Below are 22,089 nucleotides of genomic sequence, written 5' to 3' on the forward strand. Positions count from 1 at the left end.
ATAAAACCAAATTGGTTTTCCGTAATAGTTGTTTCTTTTCTTAGGTGGATTTCAATGACCTTTTCCATAACTTTAACCTGTGACTCATTAATTTTATGCCTCTATAGTTATTGTAACTCTGAATATCACCTTTATTTTTATAAATCAGGACTACAATGCCCCGCTTCCATTTGCCTAGTATTTTTCTTTGTGGTCATAATCTTGTTAAATAGCTTGTTTAGCCAAGATAAACCACAAATCCCTACACTATTCAACACTTCTATAGGGGCTTGTTGCCTTTCCTACTTTTATCTTTTTTAAAGCTTATTTTGTTTCAGAGATCCTAATTTTACTTCTATATTTATGCCATGTGGTGTTAGGATGAGTAATATTGCCTTCTGGTGCCTTATTACTCAAGAAGCCTCCATTAAGTAGGCCGTAGAAGTACTCTCCCCACTTCTCCTCAATGTCCTCATCCCTTGTCAGTACTCTACCATCCTCACCTTTAATACATCTAACATAGTTGAAATCTCTGCTCTTCCTTTCTCTCATTTTTCAGCTATCTTATAGGTAGCTTTTTCCCCATCCTTTGTTTTCAGATTATTATTAAGATCTTCATATTTCTTCGCCCCTACTTTCCTCACAATCTTCCTAGCTTCGTTTTTAACAAATTTATATCCTTTTAGATCATCCGCCTCTTTAGTCCTTTGTCATGTTTCAAAACTAGTTTACTTAGTCTTAATGGCTACTTGGACCTTATCATCCCACCACCAAGTCTCACTGGGAACATGACGCATGCCTTTCGATCTTGTTGAATACAAGGGAAACATTAGAGGATATCAGTGTGAAGGAATGATCGATGACCTGAAAGCACCAAGAGTTCATCAGTTGAACATTTATAAGGCGTGGAACTCAAGGGTGTGAATGCATAAGATCTGATGATGTATGCAGAATACAAGTTGAAAGTCGGAGTAAAAAAATTTACAGCCTTGCCTGTTTTGTGATAGGATGGGGAACATGCAATTTGATTTATGTACCATATGAGAGGTTGGATGGAGCTTACAAATCCAATAACTCTTGCTATCATACATTACCAGTGAAAGCTCTAGTTTTCTGCTACTTGTGAAGGCACCAGTTAAGTTAGTTGTTCTACATTCATGCAACCTAAGAGATCCACAAAAATATTTCTCATTCTTATACATGATGCCCTGAAACATGACTGCAAGCCAAGTTTCTCTGTTGAACTTTCATGTTTTCAAGTTTTTGTTTTCTTATAGAATGTTAACTTTCTTTTGGTTTGGTATTCAACAGACAGGAAAATCGAAGCACTTTGGTTTCATCGAATTTGAGTCTCCAGAGGTTATACTTATTTTAACTGTGTTTATTATTCTTTTTTCAGATTTATTGTCGATATTCTAATATATCCCATGCTACATGCAGGTGGCAAAAATTGTGGCTGAAAGTATGCATAACTACCTACTTTTTGAGCACTTGTTGCAAGTTGACCTTGTTCCTCCAGAGCGTGTTCATCCAAAATTGTATGAAATTTATTTTACTGCTATAGTTTTTAAGTAATTTGATGGACATGCAAAATTTGGTGGAAGAAAATGAAGGTTACATCACATGATCTGTTTTACTAGTGGTAATTTGGAATGCTCTCCAGTGGTCATTCACATAACTAATCTGTTGAAAGTTTTCACGTATAATTGATGGTATCATTATTAATAAAAAACTGTGAACATGCTTTTGGTTTTAGTAGATGAAGATATAAAAGCTGAAAAGAAAAAGGGGAAAACCAGACCTGTAGTGTAGAGCATCGCGTGTATAGCTGTAGGATTTATAATTCTATATACTATTTATTGCTGGGGATAATTTCTTTTGCTCTGCCAGTTGAGATAAGCTTATCCCAACAGTCTATTATTTAGGCCATGTAACAGGATGATGTGGCAATTTTGACTGCTGGATACTTGATAGACAAGTGTAGGTTTGGATCAGCTATGCATCAAATTTCAGAATCTTATCCAATCAAATACCCTAGCATCTATTGGCATTTATCCTTGTATTTTTCAGTCGTCTGTGTATGCCCATGCACCTCCTGTAGTCCCTAGATTTTCAAAGCTTAATTTTTCCACTTGGCAATGTTTGTTTGATCTGAAACATGACAAGTAGGTAGGGGGCAGTGGTGTCCACCCTTCCACAAATTTGGGACTCATCCGATCTGCCACGTGGCAGATATTTGGGCCATTGAGACAAAGCTTATTTCAGCAGGCTGTTAAGGAAACTTTTCATACTTCGGAGAAATCTATCAATAATTGAGACAAAGCTTATTTCAGCAGGCTGTTAAGGAAACTTTTCATACTTCGGAGAAATCTATCAATAATGTTATTTTATATGTAAAAACCAATACTAAAATTGTTGAAATCTAGCCCCTTTTTTTTTTTTTGGAGTGGGGGGGGGGAAGGTAAGTATTGTGTTTCGTTGATCTTGGATGTTATGCTTTATGGGGAGTCCGTTACATTTTATGTAGGTGTTAGAAAAGAACAATGACGTAGGACATGGCAAAGCTGAGTTGTTTTGTACAAATGGAAAGGGTAGTTACTGATCCTGAAGGAGAGGTTTTGGCTGCCAATTGATAGTGCTAGCAGCTGAAAAATGTATTTGATGGAATTAGATAAAGAATGAAACTGGCCTTTGGGGAATTATAGACGACATTTTGTATATATCTATAGTGATACCCAATGCAGCCAGCCAGCCGTAATGTCCATCTCATGGGAAATTTAAGAGGAGAGAATTGTGGTTCTATATGTTCAATCACTTGCAATGAAGCCTCTGACTATGTGGTAGTGTAGGACCTTGAGATTTTGGCTCAGGTGCTTTAATAATCAGAGGAGATCTAGCGTTAGCTGGCGTATATTCCAACTACTCGGGATTTGATGATGGATGATATAACTATAACTAACATTTTACTTGACAGATTCTTATGCTTTTTTATCATTAGGGTTGGATGTCCTACCCATTTGGTCAAGCTTTTGGAATAATTTGCAGAAGAGCTTCAATGACAATATTTCTTGAAAACTCCATCACATCATGTTATTTATCTGATCTTGGTTCTTGAAGAATATGTGGCAATTCCTGTGCAATAATATGACCACTTTTATCACAAAAATGATGTGGTTGCATGTGCGTGGCTGCACCGACATCAACTGATTTGGAAACCCAGATTGAGACCGGCTAGGTTCAAACCGGGATTCTGGTCCAATAGGAGTTGGTAGGGTTATTTTGTAATTTGCATTTTATTTTTCATATTAGGGAAGTTAGATACGTAGGAAGTAGTTCTTTATTTGAGTAGTTTCAGGAATGGAGTTTGAGTAGGAGTCTTTTTCTCCCATATTATGATTGTAAATCCAACAGTCAAAGACTATTGACTAAAATTTGGAACTGTGTTTACCTTTGCGGTTGTGGGGTTATGAGTCAGTGACCAGGCTGGTTGACTATCGATTCTCTCTTCTTCAATTATTTTCTCCCACCTCCTTTCAATCTCAGGTACGTTCCATCTCTTTCCCTCTTTTTCTTTTTTCCTCTTCTTTTTTCTTCTTCTTCTATGTTTTGTTTCCAGGCATCACATGCAGCCCTTCTTGGTTGGAACAATATTCTTCGATCCTCCTCTCTCTCTCTCTCAACTTCTCGGATTAAGCTTCCTCCCCTAGGATGATTCAAACCTTAGGAGCTCAGGTCCAAAGCTGCCTCTGCTTTGAGAGTACACTGGAAACAGAAGCTTATTGCCTGACCTGATTTCAGTGCTTGTTCTTCTGGTTTCTTCAGTGGTTGTTCTTCCAACTTAGTACTTGCCATGGAAGGACTAGCAGCACAGATCTTGTCCCTAAAATCTTTGGTACATTAGAGATTTCATCTTCGAATGGTGACTGGATTTACCACTGGTTTTTCTCTCCCTGTTTTAACGTGAGGAGGAAGAAGACACCAAGTCTTCTTACTACAAGGACAGGTTTGACTATTTACATAAAGCCTTACTCTCATAACTTATTTATTTTTTCTTACCCTTCCTAGTTAAATTCCAGTCATGCCCTCTTTTAAAGTTAATAGCCATCCTGTCCCTGACTTTGTTCCTTCTTAAAGGGTTCTGAACTTGCAAAATAATTGCAGAAGTGCCACTGCTGCCTTATATCTGGAATTTTATTGTTTTGTTGGGCCCATAGGAATCCCAAATTAGGGTTTTAGAACCCAGGGTTGCATTACAAAACCATTTAGGTGTGAGAAAAACGATGTGATATGTTTTCAAAAGAATTTAACATCTTGGGATTTCTATTACAGCCAAATATTCGAAAAACTACAATAATTCATTGATAGTAAAAGGAAGTTGTTCTTTCTTCATTGTTTTCCCATTTCTTCTTTTATTGGTGAGGATTTATTTATATTTGATAAAAAAATTGAGTTAAGGTTCAATATGCATAAATGTGCATAGATAATGTAATTCTTTTAGCTTCAAACTTTGTGGTTAACGAGCATTAATCAAGCAAAAAAGGGTTAAAAGAGAGAACTCAAATATTAAATTAAGAAAAAATTTTAATTTCTAGGAACTTAGGGTTAAAGCTTCAAGGGCTTTTCTCCAGTGTTCATGGAAAGCAACTTATGAAGAGTAAGATGTTTAAATCTGTTTTACTTTCTATTGTCTCAGACTTATTGGAAACCACTGGTAGTTGATCTCTGATACTGGATAACAAGTTTCCTTCAAAATATTTATTGCTCTCATTCTTATGGTTAGTTTTGATTGTCAGGTATGTGATTCTGTTGCTATCTTTTGCAGATGGAATGGTGCTGATCGTATATATGAGCCATTAAACTGGACGCAAATTGAGCGAAAGCGCCATAACAAGGTAGCGTAAGCATAAATTTGACAGCTTGCTTTATGGAGGTTGTCCTTTTGTTCTCGTGCAAAGCAAAATATAAGGGAAATGAAATCTCTTTTGGTCATTATTAATGCCTTTCTCTGATATATATTCAGGAAAGAACACTGGAAGAACATAAAAAGTTTGTGGAAAGGATCCTGAAACGAAGCCAGAAGCGGAAAAAGAAGATTGAGGCTGCTGGAATTGAATATGAGTGCCCAGAAATTGTAAGATATATTTTTGTTTTTTGGGGTATTCTGTTGTACTGCCCTGGTATGAGATATAAATTCATAAATATAACCAGCCATTGCATGCTGACTCAATGCTAAAATTTAGTGAGCTAGGAGTAAACCTGAATAAATAAAAGGATTGCTATAGATAATAGGGTTTTTAGGGCCCTAAAGGATTTAGGGCTAAGAATTGCAGAGATTGGAATATAAACCAACTAACAAAGAAGTAATATAACCGAGTAGAAACAGAATAAATGGTCATAAGATTCTGGTTGGATGGTCTTCCTATGAAGGAGAATGTTTTGGCTAGGTATGAATTAAAATCCAACAGATAGATTCTGAAATATAGTAGTATACTTGAATTAGGAAGCTAACATTCAGGCTGAGAACAGAAGTCAATTGTGGTGGTTTTACAGGTTTAAAACAGAATTCGATAAGGTTCTGATTTAATGATTAATAAGTAATACAGAACCTTGAATAATGTCAGAAACCATATTTGAGAAATCAAAACCCGAAAACAGAGACTGGAGGTAGACTTGAGGCAGGAGCCGTGGGACTGTTCAAATTGATCAAGATTTGAGGAAAAGAATGCTCCCTGGTTGCGTGGCCGTTGTACCAGTGCAAGGGCCAATGAGGGGGTGTACATGGGCATCAACAAGGGGGTGGGTTTTTGGGGTTTCACAGGGGATGGGGGCCATCATTTTGCCGCCCTTTGTGTCTGGGTGCTGGGGCCGCACGTCATTGCCCTTGGGATTTTAGAGTTTTGAAAACAGAATCTTAGATCAGACCAGTAGACTGAAATAAGAACATTAAACAGGAACCAGAACCCAAAGATCAAATCAGAAAACTGTGGTTTTGAAGAGTGGTATTAGCAATAGAAAACCATAAATCAGCTTCAATATTGGGTTCTCAAAACAGGGATTGAAACAAGAATGAGATTAAGAAATCAGAACAGAAACTGAAATAGAATTATGCAGCAGCCTATACGTTAGAATTGATATTTCAGTAAGGCAAGCAGAATCAAAGAAATAATGAAGCTAGAATTGGTAGGTTTAAGAAATAGTTTGGATCTGACCTGATAGTTTGATGGAGAAATATCATCAGGAAGGATAAAGATATCATCAGGAATCCACGTGGCCACCTGTGGCTGGAATCCACCAATACCCTGGCTGAATACACATAAGAAAGTTCGAAATCCAGACAGCTGAGCCAAAGCTTCATCTTTGACACATCTCAACATGCTCATTAACTATTCTCAAGCGTTCCTTATTCGCTTGAAGTTCTTGAAAGAAAATAATTGGATCCCCTCTCGTAGAGTCAATAGGGATCCATGGGATCTATGGCCAGGTTTGGCTCTGATACCAAGCTAGTGCAGATCAATGGAAGGGAATTTGATGGTGTTTGAGTTAGATTGATGGAAGAAAAGGAGAAGAGTGAGAAAAGAGCCAGAAACCCCAATCACGGGGAGGGGAAAGAGGGGAGGGAAGAGAGAGAAGAGAAAGAAGAGAGAAGGGAAAGGCAATGGCCTACTTTAAAATCTAACTAATTCTTAATCCAGTTTTCCAAATCATTGGGAAGGCTATGCCCAATACAACCTATTAAGTAGAAGTGAAAAGAGAACAGAATTTAAAACTAGATCCAACTCCTTAGCCACATGTTGATTTGGAGTCTCCTAACACAACTAAAAAAAAAAAAAGAACAACCCAGTGCATGTGGCTCTTGATGCTGCAAGGTCTGGGAGAGGCATATGTACGCAGCATTACACCCTGCTTCGCAGGAGAGGCTGTTTCCAAGTTTTGAACCTGTGACCCAACATGTTGCAATAGTGCAACTTAACTGTTGGGCCACAAGCTCGCCTACTCTCCTAAAACAACTAAAATATTAAATAATGTAAGAAACAACCTGCTACAAATATGACTAATAAAGAAACCCAAAAAAACTGAACAAGTAGAATATCAGATATATCAGGAAACTAAGTATCTTAAGAACCCTACGATTTGCCTTGTAGATAATATTCTCAGATAATCTTAGGCCCCATAAATGTTGAGCTGATAAGGTTCCTGAAATTCAGGAAATCTACAACCACAGGCCATAAAAACTACTCCAGGGAGCTCCACGAAATCTGGTTTCTAGAAGAACCAGATCTGAACCTATTCTTAAACGTCAAGAGTTGGTTTGAGCAATAGGAACCGAATTAAACCAACCCAATCCTAACAATTCCTGCACTAGCTCTCACTAAAGCCGAATTGTTTCGAAAAAATGGTCAAAATCACACGAAAATTTGGTCCATTTTGGTGGCCGAAACCTGGAATTTTGTCCTGAAACTTCAGCGATTGCCTATTTAAGCTTTACACATGTTTAAATCATTAGGTTGAAACCACCCCCCAGCAAAAAAAAAAAAAAAAAAAAAAAAAACACTTTGGCTTTGGACCCTATGACATGATTGCCATGACCTTTGCCTAAAGATTCTCTAAAGTCCATCACAACAGCTCTATAGGTGGGGAATTTTGGTCAAATGGTGCTTCAAATCCATCCAATGTTAAAGTGGATGCTCCAAAGTTGATCACCAACCAAGGTGAAAGGGGGTGGAAGCTCGAAATTTTGACGAATTGAGTCAAAATTGTCAAAATCTTGCTTTTATATATTGGCCCATGTTCAAAAGTTAGTTGTAATGATTAAAATTTCACAGAAATCTGGACTTCCTAATGCAGTACTGGTTTGAAGACTCAACAGTAGCCAAATAACAAGATCTTTTATTCTAAAAACAGTTCAGATTAGGGAGAAAATCAGGTGGTAGGATCAGTAGCTATGGTTTGGTCCTAGTAGCAATAGGACTAGGGGTAAAACAGTAATCTAAATAATGAAATTAGCGTTCAGAAATTGAAGAAAGCTTGCTGGTTCCAGACATGGAAACAACATATACACAGTAGATAATAGCTTCAGCCAATCAGTTGTTGAATCAGGCATGAATTAGGGTTCTAATCAAGAAAAGGGCAAAACAAGGATTTCACATTATCAGCCAATCGGCTGGTCAGAACAGGGTGAGACCCAGTTAGGGTTCTAGATGTTCGATCAAAATTTCAACAAGATCTGATGGCTGATATGCTTAATCTAAAAAAAGGTGTGGTATATGATCTTGAAAACTAGGTTCCTAGTTGCAGAGATTTCAGACTAGAATTCACCTGTTAATGGATGTGCTTTTGAGAGTAAGAATAATAAACCAGTGAACAGTAACAGGAATAGAACATGAGCATAAGATGATCCACCTGGGCTTCTCACCACAAGGTGCCAATTGGATCACTCACCAATCTCTTTCCCTTGATTACACACAAGGCCCTTGATTAGACACAAGGTTCTTCAATGGAGAAGAAGAGTTGTAGCAGCAGCAATATTTTGTTTCCTAAAAGTCGTAAGCTAAGAATGAGCCCCATTATTTGCTTTAAAAAAAAAAAAAGGTAGAAACCCCCAATCGATTCTAGCGTAGACAAAGCGTAATAACAAAGTTTGAATTGGAACAAACCCCCAGTCAATTCTAGCTTAGACAAAGTGTGGAACAGGCAACCCTGTAACCAATTCATTTATCTAGCCTAGGTAATATCTAATAAAGAAATTAACTAATTAAAAAGATTTACTTATATTGAACCGACATTGGACTGACATGACCACGGTTCAATTGAAAAGCAAACGACTGAAAATAGACCGAATATAGAAAGCTGTAAATCAGCAACAAGTTAGGTGGCCACGGTTTGGCCTCCCTTGGACTTCTTCCTACGTGTGTTAGAACTTAGAAGCTAGTTGCCTGTGTATAGCTCTCAGGCAATCTGTTTCAGGGTTTGCTTCACGAGAATATTCATGTCCCAGTAAGGTTGTGACCTGGATTCCCCAAGTTGGCATTTGGTTTAATATATCTCTAATACATTCTTTGGCGTTTATGACTCTGAAATTTGGTCCTTTCCTTTTGAGACATGAAAAAGGAAAGGGAAATTTACATCGCCCTCCTCTGTACTTTGGTCCAATTACACCTACCCCCTTGGATTTTCATTTATTACATTCCCCCCTAATGGTGTTATGTTTCAGGGGGAAAATGTAATAAATGAAAATCCAGGGGTTGGTGTAATTGGACAAAAGTACAGGGGAAGGCAATGTAAATTTCCGAAAAGGAAACTATGAATCAGCCTAGTTGTGTATATGGATGCCATGAAGGCATCCAAACACAACTTTGCGCAAATTTAGCTCTCCAATGAGTTCACAACAGTGTCAGATCAGTGAAGGTACAAATAGAAATGCTTTGGTGAGTTTTGAGTTGTGTAGTGATATAAAGCTTACTTCAACTCATTAAGAGTGAGTTTCAGTGATTCAAAAGTATTTCTGCATTTTTACATGCTGTCTATTATTACACAGGTGGGCAACATTCAGGCTGCACCAAAGAAGATCAAGTTTGATGATGAGGAGAGTGAATAGACCTCAGGTACCATAACGAGGTATCACCTGCAGTATCCATCTTTTTATTGCTTTTCCCTTTCCAATGTAAAATAAGAGACCTGTTAAGACACAGATGAGAGGTTGCCTTATCCCTTTGTATCTTATTTCATGTTTTGTTTAGTTGATTTTGGAACCATTTTGTATTAACAGAAATGGAAAGGGAAGGGCTATATCGGTAACAGTCGGCTGTCAAATTTCCAGTGTTAAGGAGAAATTTTCCATCAAGAAGCCAGGACAATAGAATTCATAGAATCATCTATTGCAATTGGAATCGTATTATCTGCCAAATACCAAACACTTGGCTTTGGATCTGCAGATGTTACTTAATATGGCAGGAGTATAGATATTGTCGTACATTTATTTGAATTTTGACATAGTGGAATTCTACTTGTTGAACATGGATGGAAAATTGATGCTTGGAAGGATCATATAAATTAATTATTTAGTTTTTCTCTTGTTTCTGGTTGAATTAAGGTAGCCCACAGTATATGATTAGTAATGCTGGGTAAATGGTGAAACACTACTACGATGAGTTTATCAACAGGACCTGTATAAAATGGTCAGACTGGAGCATAACCATTGGATCTTAGCGGTTCTAATGTCCATCTTATCTGCATAATGAGCTTTTTTGCACCCTTGGGGATTCGACTGGATTTATTAGCAAGTGCTTCTGGAACTCATGGTTGTACGGAGTAACTTGCTTGTTGCATCTGATCAGGTGATAAAAAGGTGTACAATTAACTTCTCACCAAAGTGGTGATCTAAGTACTCTATTTTTAGTTGTCCCTTGTCTCATTGTCAAAAGTTTTTTAATGTAGTATTTAATGAAGGGATAAAAAGGATTTTAAGAAAATAAAAAATCATTTAATACAATGTCTAATACAATTTGAGAAAAATAAAGTGTGATGTCTGTAACCGAGGTTGGTTACAATAGGATGTGCCTGCTTAGGCAATTCTACATAGGTGTACTTGATTATATCTATGCTCATCCTGGTGATTATTTGGAAACTTCATCTGTACCTAAAATTTAAGATTTTTATTTTAGAAATGAACAATTGGAGGAATTTCCACCAAAGACATTTTGGGGAAATGGATTGATGTAGATACATGTGTGGGTTCTATCAAAATTAACATGAATCTATTTGGTACATTTTCATATCTTGTGATTTTTTCAAGAGAATCTGGGCAACCGGCTCATTGGGTCTGGGACTGAGAATCTATTGGCCTCTTCTTTTACGAGTCTTATTATGTATTTTTTTAATTCCAATACAATACTTGACAATGATTAATAATTTATTTAATATTTTTATTATCACATGCTATTTTTTTGTGGACAGAGGAATAAAATCAACTTTACTCAAGTAAAACACAACCCCAACTCGCATTTATACCCAATGCGATAATTGTGGAGGCCATTAGGTATTTTAGTGGACTCAGTTAACTGCATTTGTGTTTGCAGAAATGAAGTTTCAATATCCTTTGGGTGGCAGTTGATGTAAGGGTGTTAATCGGTTTGATTTTGGTATATACGGTGCGATTCGGTTCATATTTATTTGACTGATTTCAAAATCGCACCATTTACTAAACAGTTGCACTTTCCGGTTCATATTTATTTGGTTGAAATCAAAACTGCACAATTTACTAAATGGTTGCACTTTCTAAAACCAGAGCCATTTAGTGAACGGTTTGGGTTCTACGATTTTTAAACGCTGTCGATTTCACGATTTTAAACGGTTTTGATCGTGGTTTTTCTATACGATTTCTAAACGGTTAACAATCAGTTTGCTAGTTTATTTGCATATTTACTAAAATTTGCTTTTATTGATAAATGCTTCAATCTTGTATAAAATTAAATGAGGCGTTGAACGAGCATGGATTTAATTACATGACTATATAATAGGACTAAATTATTAAATAGATGGTTGGACAACCTTTATGGTCCTTAATTCTTCCCCACATTAAACTATTATGTTTTGTTAAAGCGAACAAATATTTAATCGTTATACGGGTTAATGATTGTTTAAACGGTTCGATTTTCACGGTGTCAATTCGATTTAAAACCGACAAGTAAAATAGTTAAAACCAACCTTACCCATTTAACTAATCGGTCTTAAACTTAAAACCAAAACCAAACCATTTAAACAATTTTACGATTTCGATGTAAAAGGCTTGGTTCGGTTTCAAATTCACATCCTTGTTGATAGCGGAAGTAGCAATGTTACCTAGAGATTAACCTTATAATATCCAGTATTGAGTTTCCAAGGATAAGTTGGTATATCCAAGTTCAAAACCTAAAAAGGTACATCAAGATTTAAGTATTGGGCAAATGGAGTTCAATTCAGTGCTGAATTTTCAAGAGGGTTTTTCCATTTATAGATGGAGAGGCTAAATGAGTTCTTGTTTGTTCTGATCTCAAAGCTGGAAAGCCGGAAAGCTTACACTACTACAGAATAACAATTAGAATAAGAAATCACTTTTAATAATGTAGAGCAGTTGGGGAGAAGATATTGGATTGGATGATGAAGCACAACAGGCTATAAAAGACTACTGCTAGTTACCTTGTTTTCTTAATGGCTCAAAAGGGTAATGATTTCATCTCAATACTGATGCATTTGGACAAGTTTCCAAGCCCTAGCAGCACATCAGAGTTGCAAAACCACAGTTGAGGCATTTTCATATCAAACACCTGACATGAATTCTTACAATGGTTTTGGGCTTAATTTTTTCAGTACTATCCATCTAGAACCACAATCACCAACACCAACATGTTTTCCTCTATGATGTCTTCCTTCAAAAGAATAGGGAATATCATCAAGTTACCAACAATAGATTTCTAATGGTAGAATAATTAATGAAACTGCAAGTTCAAAAGCAGCCGTTGGGAACAACAAAAACTGAACCCCCTGCTTGGTACTTCAAGTAGACATAGGAAAGCTGAAGTTCTCTGTAATAAGGGGTGGGGGCTCCTCATGAGGGCAAAAAAATGTGAAGTGCCCACCAAAAACAAGGAATACCTTGCCTAACACATTTGGGTTAGGAAACTAAGTTTCAGCATTCCGAGTGAAATCGATGCAGGTCTGACAGTTGCAATCAGAGAATCGACAGATGTCACAACCAAAGCACACGCAAGAGGTGCACCCCTTGCAAGTAGGAGAACGAGAGCAACCCCTGTACACCTTACGGCTTGCACGCTCTTCCTCATCATCACACGTTATTCTGAATTAAGGGAAAGTAAGCAATATCAGAAACTGATTTAGTAAGTGAATATTGAGCATTAGAACAAAAGCAACAATAAGATCCTGTAAAAGAAAATGAGAACAGAATATCTTGACTGTATCTATGACCACAGAAAAGACTTTAATTTGAATTATAAAAGTAGATCTGATGGGATGAATGTATACATCAGTTAGTTAGAAAAGACTTACAAAGCTTGAAAGGGTCAAGTTTGGTGCTGGTTTCTATGCTCAGTTTTGCCTCCATTAGGACTCTTCACAAAACCTTATCATTTTTTCTATGAAGTAGGCAGAAAAATAAGAGGGCTTGAAAGCTATGGGGTAGGAACATATGACAGCTTAATACAGATGAAAATTAACACAAGTAAACATTTCATCACACACAATGTATGAAACACAAGTCAACATTTCATTGAGCACATTGCATGGGCTTACGTAGAATACATATGAATTCACTTTTCTCTAATTTCAGATCAAAAGCTTCATAATTTATTAGGAAGGATAAGAAAAGTGCATTGCTCTAGATAGAATGAAATGGCTGAACTGGAGTCCTCCCAAATAGTTGGGCTAAGACTTCATTTATTGATGGAGGCATAAACATGAGACTAGCAGAACTCCGAACAGGAGACATGCATAGTCAGAAGTTGGAGTGGAAGCAGCATAAAAGAACAATTACTGTTTTAACAAGCATGATTCTGGCACAACAATCATGAACTGACAACAGATCATTTTCAGCAAACATAACCAACATGAGGATCCTATGTCCTCTCTCTGCTCAGACTTCTACAAAGTATTTATACAATTGCAGGAAACATGCCTAATGTGGTCAACATGTGTGCTAGGCCTTCCATTAATTAAGTTCTATATCTGCTAAATTTGTCTATCATTCAAGATGTAGAGGAAACCTTTCAATTCTTACCATTTTCGGATCAGTCAGATAATTTCAGTTTATAATAAAATCAAAGTACAATGTCATAAGCAGTATCCAACCTACAACATTCTAAAATTTTAATATAGCACTGAAACAAAGTAAATCGGTTATCATTTGATTCTGTCATGCATAAAAAATGAATGCAGATGTTTTAGGCTAAGGTCCCATAGAAGAACTTGTACAAGAAGTAGAAACAAATGAATAAATGCCATAAATAAACAGATTATGACCTGAGTGGAAGCAGATTCATTCTGATCAACAAATACATATATTTGAAGATCCATATTAAACATGATAAATCTACATTTGGGTATACTCCTACATAATTGCATCGGGATTGGAGTTAATCTATATCATGATTTGATACATTGCAACTTTCTACATGCTGACGAGTCCTCTATAGTTTAGACAATGGTTCATTTCTTTATCCAGAACCATCAAGCATGTTTCATTTCATCAATGGGTAATCAGATATGACCATCTAAGTACAGCAAATATATGCTTTACTCTTAGGAAAATCTCAAACTTAATTGTACAACTTATTCCACATCTTTTAATGTTTATCCATCAGGAAAAGACTTTTAGAGAACAATTTGAAACAAGAGACAATTCTTTCATTTACTTGCAGACAAATTTGGAATCAGAAACACTACTGACCAAGGTAATGGCATATTTTGTATTTTCTTGACAACTGCACAGGTGACCAAATTTTAAAGTTCTTTCTCATAAGATGCCATATTAAGGAGATAGCATGGGAGAGCCCAGAACATTAATAACTATAAATTGAGTATATTTGATCATCTCTGCAATCCTCTTCCATACAAACGATATCAGGATGCAGCTGGACAATATCTCAAAATTAACATCCTGAAAAGACAAAATTACTGTGTATATACCTTTAAAAGCTCAACTTAGATCCTCAAAATCTCTATAAATTCTACCATATAATCCTTGTTTCTTTTTCTGAAAATTAAACTAACGCAGGACTGCTTCAAGGTTACTGGAATATATCTTCCAATTGAATTTTTTTTCACTGTTTTACTTGTAGCAGAAGTAATCCATTATTCTATCTGTATTTGATTTCTATAATGGTTTAAAAATGGAAAAACATGAGTATTTTGCAAACATAAGTCACCAACATGAGTATAGATGACACCATGGGGTGCTTATCATTCTCTTCAGTTTCTGTATTTTTTTATCAACATTCAACATAAGGCATATTCTTCAGGAGGAGAGCATACAACTTTTGGGTAAACGCTCAACCAATGCCATAAAAAGAAGAATTATAATGAAAATAGAGCTAAATTCTAAAGCTATAAAGAATAAATAAATATCTTAGTACAATGCAACAATAAGCATTGCTGCTGCAAGGGCTTATAATTTGCAACTTATTCCTTTAGGAATGAAGGAGCTGGATTTTAACGTCTGTATTTAGTACCCCCTAGACCTCAACAGCATCCCACTGCCAGGATCATAAGCAAGATCTGAAATAAGATAGTTCATTAACGCATAATTCCTTCTTTTGTTTCAGTAATGGAAACTCAACAGAATCAGAAGTGGAGGTCTTTGCAGCATGGATCAACGAGAATATTCAAAGATAGTTACTAAAATGAAGACTTAGATTGAATAAGATTACCCAAAATTATAATGAAATGACAGAAAACCCAAACCATCCTTCATGCCTCTGCCCATATTTTCTATATTCTTCAGGAGTACACCTCATTGATATCACAGGGACTGATATATATCCCAGAGTAGCTTGAAAATTATCACAATATTAACAAACCAATGAAGCAAAAGAAGCACATGGTTTTTGAGCCTATCACTGTTAAGAGGTCAAAATATATTGCAAGGGATATATGTGGCAAGGGAAAGAGCATTGTCTATAAATGGCAGAGTTACCTCTTATTGTTTATAGCTAAGTAGTTCTACACAGTATTGCAACAGTTTGGTGGTATATTTAGTTTCCCCTTAATAATATTACACCATTACTTCCAAAAAAAAAAAAGTTCCTCGCACAATGGTGATGGCGCATAAGATATTAAGATTTGCTCACACCCAGACCCTAAATTCCTTGAACAACTCTACAGTTCTCCAACTATAACTGAAGTTCTTAGACAAAGTAGTTCACGCTAAAGGAATCACCATTATCCATAACACATCACTGAAGAAATCATAATCTGGATGCAAGACAGACCATGCTGAAGAAAATGATCCTGGAAACAATAAAATAATCACTTGTAGCCAATTCAACTGCAGAAGCTGACCCTATTCCAACTGCGGTCATCAATTCCAAATCCAAATGCCGGTTGAATATCAAATCAACTGGTCCATTAGGGAAAAACTGGAACAATGTGACCATAAGAAGGGAATAAATGACAACAGGTACATGAAGCATGGGCCTATGCACAACTTCACATATGTAACAAATATAGCAGAAATTATAAGAATATGTAGTTCTGTCCAACTTGCCACGTACATGACCATTGAAGGCCACCTGGTGACGATCAGACAAAATCCTTATTTCCAATGGCATGTACACAACTATAGAAGACCACCAGATTGGACTGACCTTATTTCTAACAGAATGCATTGGTAATTTGAATTTATACAGATGAAGTACCAGTGAAATCAAGGTTGTTGACCCCTTCATATTTCTTCAGCACAGAGAGCCACAACCATTTTTTTCAAGGTTCATGACTGGCTGGAATGATTCAACAGTTCATTGTCACAGGATGGTAAACAATGTTCACATGATGAGATGTTTCACTGAAAGGTAAGCTTCTCTTATTTCAAATTAAGGGGTGGTACCATCTACCCAGATTCAGCTAACAGTTTAATCAATTCCAATGAGATATTTCTCTTGCAAGCAACAGAAAGCAACTCGACCAAACTTTATTCCAAATACATGTAGTCAGCTACAAAGTTTTGTTTTGCCATAACCAAGTTTAGATAAACAGCACAAATCAGAAATCAGAAATCAGAAATAAATTAAAGAAAGGCAACCCCCTCATCCCCAAAGGAAAATTGCCTTATGCCAAATATTTGAATAGGCATTAAAGCAACATCCCTACATGAAATTGCAAAAAAATACGCTTTCATGTTGATGGATTGAAAGCCATGATACAGAAAAACAATAAAGTGGCTAATTAAGAAAAGACTACCACTCAAAAGCAAATAATATATTTCTGTGGACAGTATATACACTTGAAGACAATTCAAACAGTCTCATATTCATTTCCATTCGAAAGCAAATAATATAAATATTAAAGGACAGTGATGTCCCTGAAGACAACTCAAACAATCACACATTCATTTATGCCGTAGAGAAACCTTACTTGTCATATGGCAGGTCAGCACATTTCCAGTTAAGATCAGCCAAAGCATCGTGGTGAATCCGGCATTCCTCTTTTGTCCGGAGACGAAACCTGCGCTCTTTATTACACCTTGAACAGCGAACAAACTCATCCCGATGACAAGGTCTTCCATTGTGAGACTTGTGAGAACTCTTTGAAACTTTTGATGCTTTGTTGTGATATTTAAGCAGCACTGTCTTTGACAGAGGAACCTTTTCCCTATTGACGATGACCCACACATTGCTCTTCCATTTTCTAGCAGTCTCTCGTCCAGAGTGTTTCTCAAAAGCAGCTGGGGTCAACTTATCTAGTCATCACAATGACCAATCATCAGTCAAAAACAAAGAGAAAGCAACTGCTCAAGGAATGGATCACTTACAGACAATCTGGGTAGTCTGATCATACACAAAAAGCATGAACACTAAATGATGAATTTGTGTACTTCTTATTAGTATACATAGTAGTACACAAGGTAGGACAACAAAACAGGAATTCACCATTGCAACTCATTCTAAATCAACCACCCATAACCCACCTCACTAGAATCCAGTTCAACATTCGCACGGTAGAGATGCATACTAAGGTTTGAATCCTCAAGTTGCATTAAAAGTTAATGTGCCCATCCAAACTCTAAAGCTGACGTTGATGATGTGAGTTCACCAGTATCCACCAATGGATATACCCAGCAATGCCGATTTCCATCATCTAAAAGGTCAACTGCAAGAAGCAGACCCACATAGTGCCTCTAAAATCTACAAAACCATCATCCTACATGATTCGAAGTCATCATCTATAACCGAAACCAGGCCCAAAAACCAAACTAAAGAAAATGAAGGAGCCTTCCACTCAATACCCAGAGTATGGTTACATGTTGGGCTATGCTATATCTCTAGAGCTATCCAGTAAGTAAATATATAAGAACAACAATTTCTGTTCCCCAAACATCAAATGAGGCTCGTCACTTGGACAAATATCCATACATATTACGTGCATGAAGAAGAAGCATCTGCAATCTTCTTGAAAGCCACAATGCAGAACAAAGGCAACGAAGCGAAACCCAGGAAAGAGAATGAAGAACAAAGGTTTTCCATGACTTTGAACTCAATGTGTCAGACTCGCAAAAACATCTAACTGTTGGATTTATGGGCTAAATTAATTATTCGGGTTGATTAAATGGGTGAGAGTCAAATTGCATGAACCGGTTCTGTCCACTCTCAAGCTTAGGGATATGCTGGCTCAACTCATTGTGGTTTAGGGTTTTGAGTGCAGGACAGTATTATAAATACTAGGTTTTAGGTCCCTATAGTCATTATTCACTCTTCCCCACTTTACCACTAAAGTGATAGAACCAAGGAGGTTTAAGGGGCTGTAGAAGATCCATAGCCAAGCCAAGAGAGCGAAAGTGGGAGTGACCAAGAAGAACCTCCCCAGATCTCTCAGAAAAGTAACCCACCAACACCTTATCATAAATCTGGGGATGACAGAGGTGTAAAATAGGTGAACAAAGTGTGGTTTTCTCAATAGGGTTTCAAACTCAAACCCATAGTGAGTTCTAACAAGTGGTATCAGAGCAGACCACATGGGACAAGAATCGATTGAATTTTTCTTGTACATGAGGATTTTGATTATTACTTAAAACCTGATTTGATTAAAAATCATGAAAATCATAAAAATCGTAATTTTACCACCACTTAAATATCCTGTATGGGAAAACTTTCTTCACAAAAGTTGTAGATCAGGAGAAGACGGTCGCGGCAGTATGCCGCAAGTCACCGAAAACTTCCAGACGCGTCGGCACGCTCTGCTGGAAACCGGCTACCGAAGGAGAGAAAAAAAAAACGGAGGCGAGTCATCGCCGGTTCAACTCGGAAACCCTACCGATTTGACTCGGGACACAGTGGGTCAACTCATGTGCACTATTTGACTCGGTCAAAGGTTGACCGGGTCGTTGACCAATTGACCCGAATTTGACCCGGAACTCATATGCCCGAACCGGTTGGTTTGGATTGATTTTAAAAAAAAAAAAACTTAAAGGCTTGTTTGGTTTTTATTCCTTTTGCGTTTTTTATTTAAACTACTTTAAATTTCATTTAAAGGTTCGTTTTAAGGCGAAATTGAAATCTGTTTTTTGCGTTGGATTCCTTGTTTCGGGCCACATTTAATGATCTAATTTTTAATATGACATATTTATTTGAAATTTTATGTTGTATTTGGTTTCAATTTGTTCCTTTTGGGTTTTTTTTTATTTAAACTACTTTAAATTTCATTTAAAGGTTCGTTTTAAGGCCAAATTGAAATCTGTTTTTTACGTTGGATTTCTTGTTTCGGGCCACATTTAATGATCTAATTTTTAATATGACATGTTTATTTGAAATTTTATGTTGTATTTAGTTTCAATCATTGAAACAAAATGGCATAAATCAATGCTTTGAAAAATATATATGTTATTGGTTACCATGAAATTGAGAAATTTTTTTTTTTAAAATTGAGATATGTTAATATGGAAAAGGGTGTAAGTTTCCGCTCATTCTTAGTTGCAAAGTAATTTTGCTTTAGGAAACCATGAAATGATGAGGTGGAATCCACCAAAGTGGTACATCTTATTATTTCATGATTTTCCACAGGGTAGCAATGTAGGTGACATTTGCCCAAAGGTGATATCACCAAAGTTAAGAAAATGACACTAACCTAGAGGTTCCTAAGCCCAAAGGTGAGGGGATTTCAAAAGTTATTGTTCTTTTCACAGTAAATATGAATTTACAAGAGGACCAGTGCATTCTTAGCCCAAAGGATAGGAATGTAGTTGCAGTTGTGACTCTTGTATGGTTATTGTTGTCCTAGTGACATATTTATATGTATGTTTTGAACATAAAGATATGCATCTCCAATGGGAAAGATATGATAGAACTGAGTGAAACCCACCAAAGTGGTACATTCAGTTCGATTGTATCTTCCCCAACAGTAAAGGTGATACTTTCCCAAAGATTATGTCATCAAGGTTTGAGGATAATCATCCACATTTCAGAAAGGAACATTGAATTTGGAGTTCTTTTTCCCAAAGGTGATTGAATTCCAAAGTTAGAGTTGTTTTCATAGTTAAAAGAAGAATATAAGAGCATCAGCTAATTCCTGTCCCAAAGGATAGGGATACATTTTTAGTTGTAACTCTTATTTAAAATATATTGATGGTATTACATGTTTTTATATTATGATTTATATTTTGATATTTGGCATGTATTGTGTTGTTGTTATTGCTATAGTAAGATGGACATTCCCTCAAGTTATGTATCTTCCGTCCCAATACTCACTGGGACCTACTGATGACCAGGCTAATGTGGAGGAATTAGAATTGCATTTAGGTCTTCTTGACTTAGACTTGGCACTTAGGGAGCCTAAACCTGAGCCTCTCACAGACTCGAGCAGAAGTGCTGAAAGGACCAAGTTTAAGAAATGGACTAAAGCAAACAGAAAGTGCATACTGGTTTTAAAAAGGACAGTTCCTGAAATTATACGTGGGAACATAGAGATCAAAAACACTGCAAAAGAATTCCTGGATGCTATTAAAGCTAGATTTTAACACAACAAGAAAGCTGAGAAAACCACATTGATGACCAGGCTAATGAATACAAGGTATGATAGATGTGGGAGTGTTAGAGAATACATTTTGGGTGTAGCTACTGATGCTGGTAAACTTAAGGATCTTGGAATATAGATCAATGAAGAATATATTATACACATTGTACTGAATACCCTCCCTAGTCAGTATAATGTTATCCAATATACCTACATTGCACTGAAGGACGATTGGAGCCTAAATGAGCTCATTTCCATTTGCACTCAAGAGGAAGAAAAATTGAAACAAACTAGGTTTGAGAGTGCACATGCAACTTTCCACAAGGATTTCTTTACATACAGTTATTTGAAATGCTTGATTAGTGGGAGCTCTGATTTTGTTTAGTATTTGTTTATGTTTTGAACCTTAGCCCGTATGTTTTGGGGCACAGTTTGATGAATTATGGTTAAGTTTTAGCATTTACATTATGCACAGTTATTTCTTGAAATATTTGGTTTATGATTTCATTTGAAAATGTTTTTATAGGCAGTAATTGTCTTAGTTATATGCAATATTTTGCCACAGTTCAAAAGGTAATGTTTGCCACATTTTAATACAGCATTTGTCACAGTTCATAGGTAATATTTACCACAGTTTATAGGCGGAAGGCCTCAGTTAGATATTAACCACAGATCAAAGGCGATTTACCACAGTGAAGGTTAATATCTCAGTTAAGGACCTACATAGAATGACAACAGTGTAATTTGAGGATATGTCAATATTTCTATGATGGTATCCCACATAGATTCGTGTTAAGAAACTTACTTATGTTTGTAATAACAGAAAGTTGTATGCCGTATATTGAGGTGTATCTTCTGCTGTTATTCGATGTGAGTGGTTTTTCAACTGAATCACAGTAAGAGTGGTTAATGTAATAAGATTCTACGGCCACACCAATTTAAAAGACATCCTTATAATTAATGTAGCCCAAGTGGGAGATTGTTGGATTTATGGGCTAAATTAATTATTCGGGTTGATTAAATGGGTGAGAGTCAAATTGCATGAACCGGTTCGGTCCACTCTCAAGCTTAGGGATATGCTGGCTCAACCCATTATGGTTTAGGGTTTTGAGTGCATGACAGTATTATAAATACTAGGTTTTGGGTTCCTACAACCATTATTCACTCTTTCCCACTTTACCACTAAAGTGAGAGAACCAAGGAGGTTTAAGGGGCTGTAGAAGATCCATAGCCAAGCCAAGAGAGTGAAAGTGGGAGTGACCAACATCAATCATCTTCAGCATACTAGGTGAAAGGTACAAATCGATCCTCCATAATTTTATTAGATTTGTGTTCTTGTTTTTCCTGTGTGGTTTCCTCAATAGGGTTTCAAACTCAAACTCATAGGGAGTTCTAACACTA

At 36.5% G+C, this 22,089-nt stretch overlaps 2 protein-coding genes across 3 annotated transcripts in view; one reads left to right on the forward strand and one right to left on the reverse strand.

Annotated features, from left to right (window-relative positions):
* The first annotated feature begins 1,179 nt into the window (after positions 1 to 1,179).
* LOC122084565 (MKI67 FHA domain-interacting nucleolar phosphoprotein-like) lies at positions 1,180 to 10,064 on the forward strand. 2 transcript variants are annotated; one of them, XM_042652905.1, is made up of 6 exons: positions 1,180 to 1,338; positions 1,420 to 1,517; positions 4,802 to 4,871; positions 5,000 to 5,110; positions 9,515 to 9,594; positions 9,746 to 10,064. In XM_042652905.1, exons 1-5 carry the CDS (start codon positions 1,195 to 1,197, stop codon positions 9,572 to 9,574), a joined length of 483 nt encoding a protein of 160 aa, XP_042508839.1. In that variant the 5' UTR covers positions 1,180 to 1,194; the 3' UTR covers positions 9,575 to 9,594; positions 9,746 to 10,064. The 2 variants fall into 2 exon arrangements, with proteins under 2 accessions (XP_042508839.1, XP_042508840.1); XM_042652906.1 differs by having other exon boundaries at positions 9,515 to 9,581.
* Positions 10,065 to 12,363: 2,299 nt separating this feature from the next.
* The window catches only part of LOC122084886 (protein ULTRAPETALA 1-like), a 12,674-nt gene continuing 2,948 nt past the window's right edge, over positions 12,364 to 22,089 (reverse strand). Inside the window, exons 2-4 of the mRNA XM_042653306.1 lie at positions 17,495 to 17,510; positions 17,098 to 17,422; positions 12,364 to 12,811 (exon numbers count right to left, since the gene is read on the reverse strand). Of these exons, the coding sequence (XP_042509240.1) occupies positions 12,637 to 12,811; positions 17,098 to 17,422; positions 17,495 to 17,510 (516 nt within the window). The 3' untranslated portion in view covers positions 12,364 to 12,636. The remainder of the gene's footprint in view (positions 12,812 to 17,097; positions 17,423 to 17,494; positions 17,511 to 22,089) is intronic.

The sequence above is a fragment of the Macadamia integrifolia genome, chromosome 7 (assembly GCF_013358625.1).
Source record: "Macadamia integrifolia cultivar HAES 741 chromosome 7, SCU_Mint_v3, whole genome shotgun sequence".
Classification (NCBI taxonomy): Eukaryota; Viridiplantae; Streptophyta; class Magnoliopsida; order Proteales; family Proteaceae; genus Macadamia; species Macadamia integrifolia.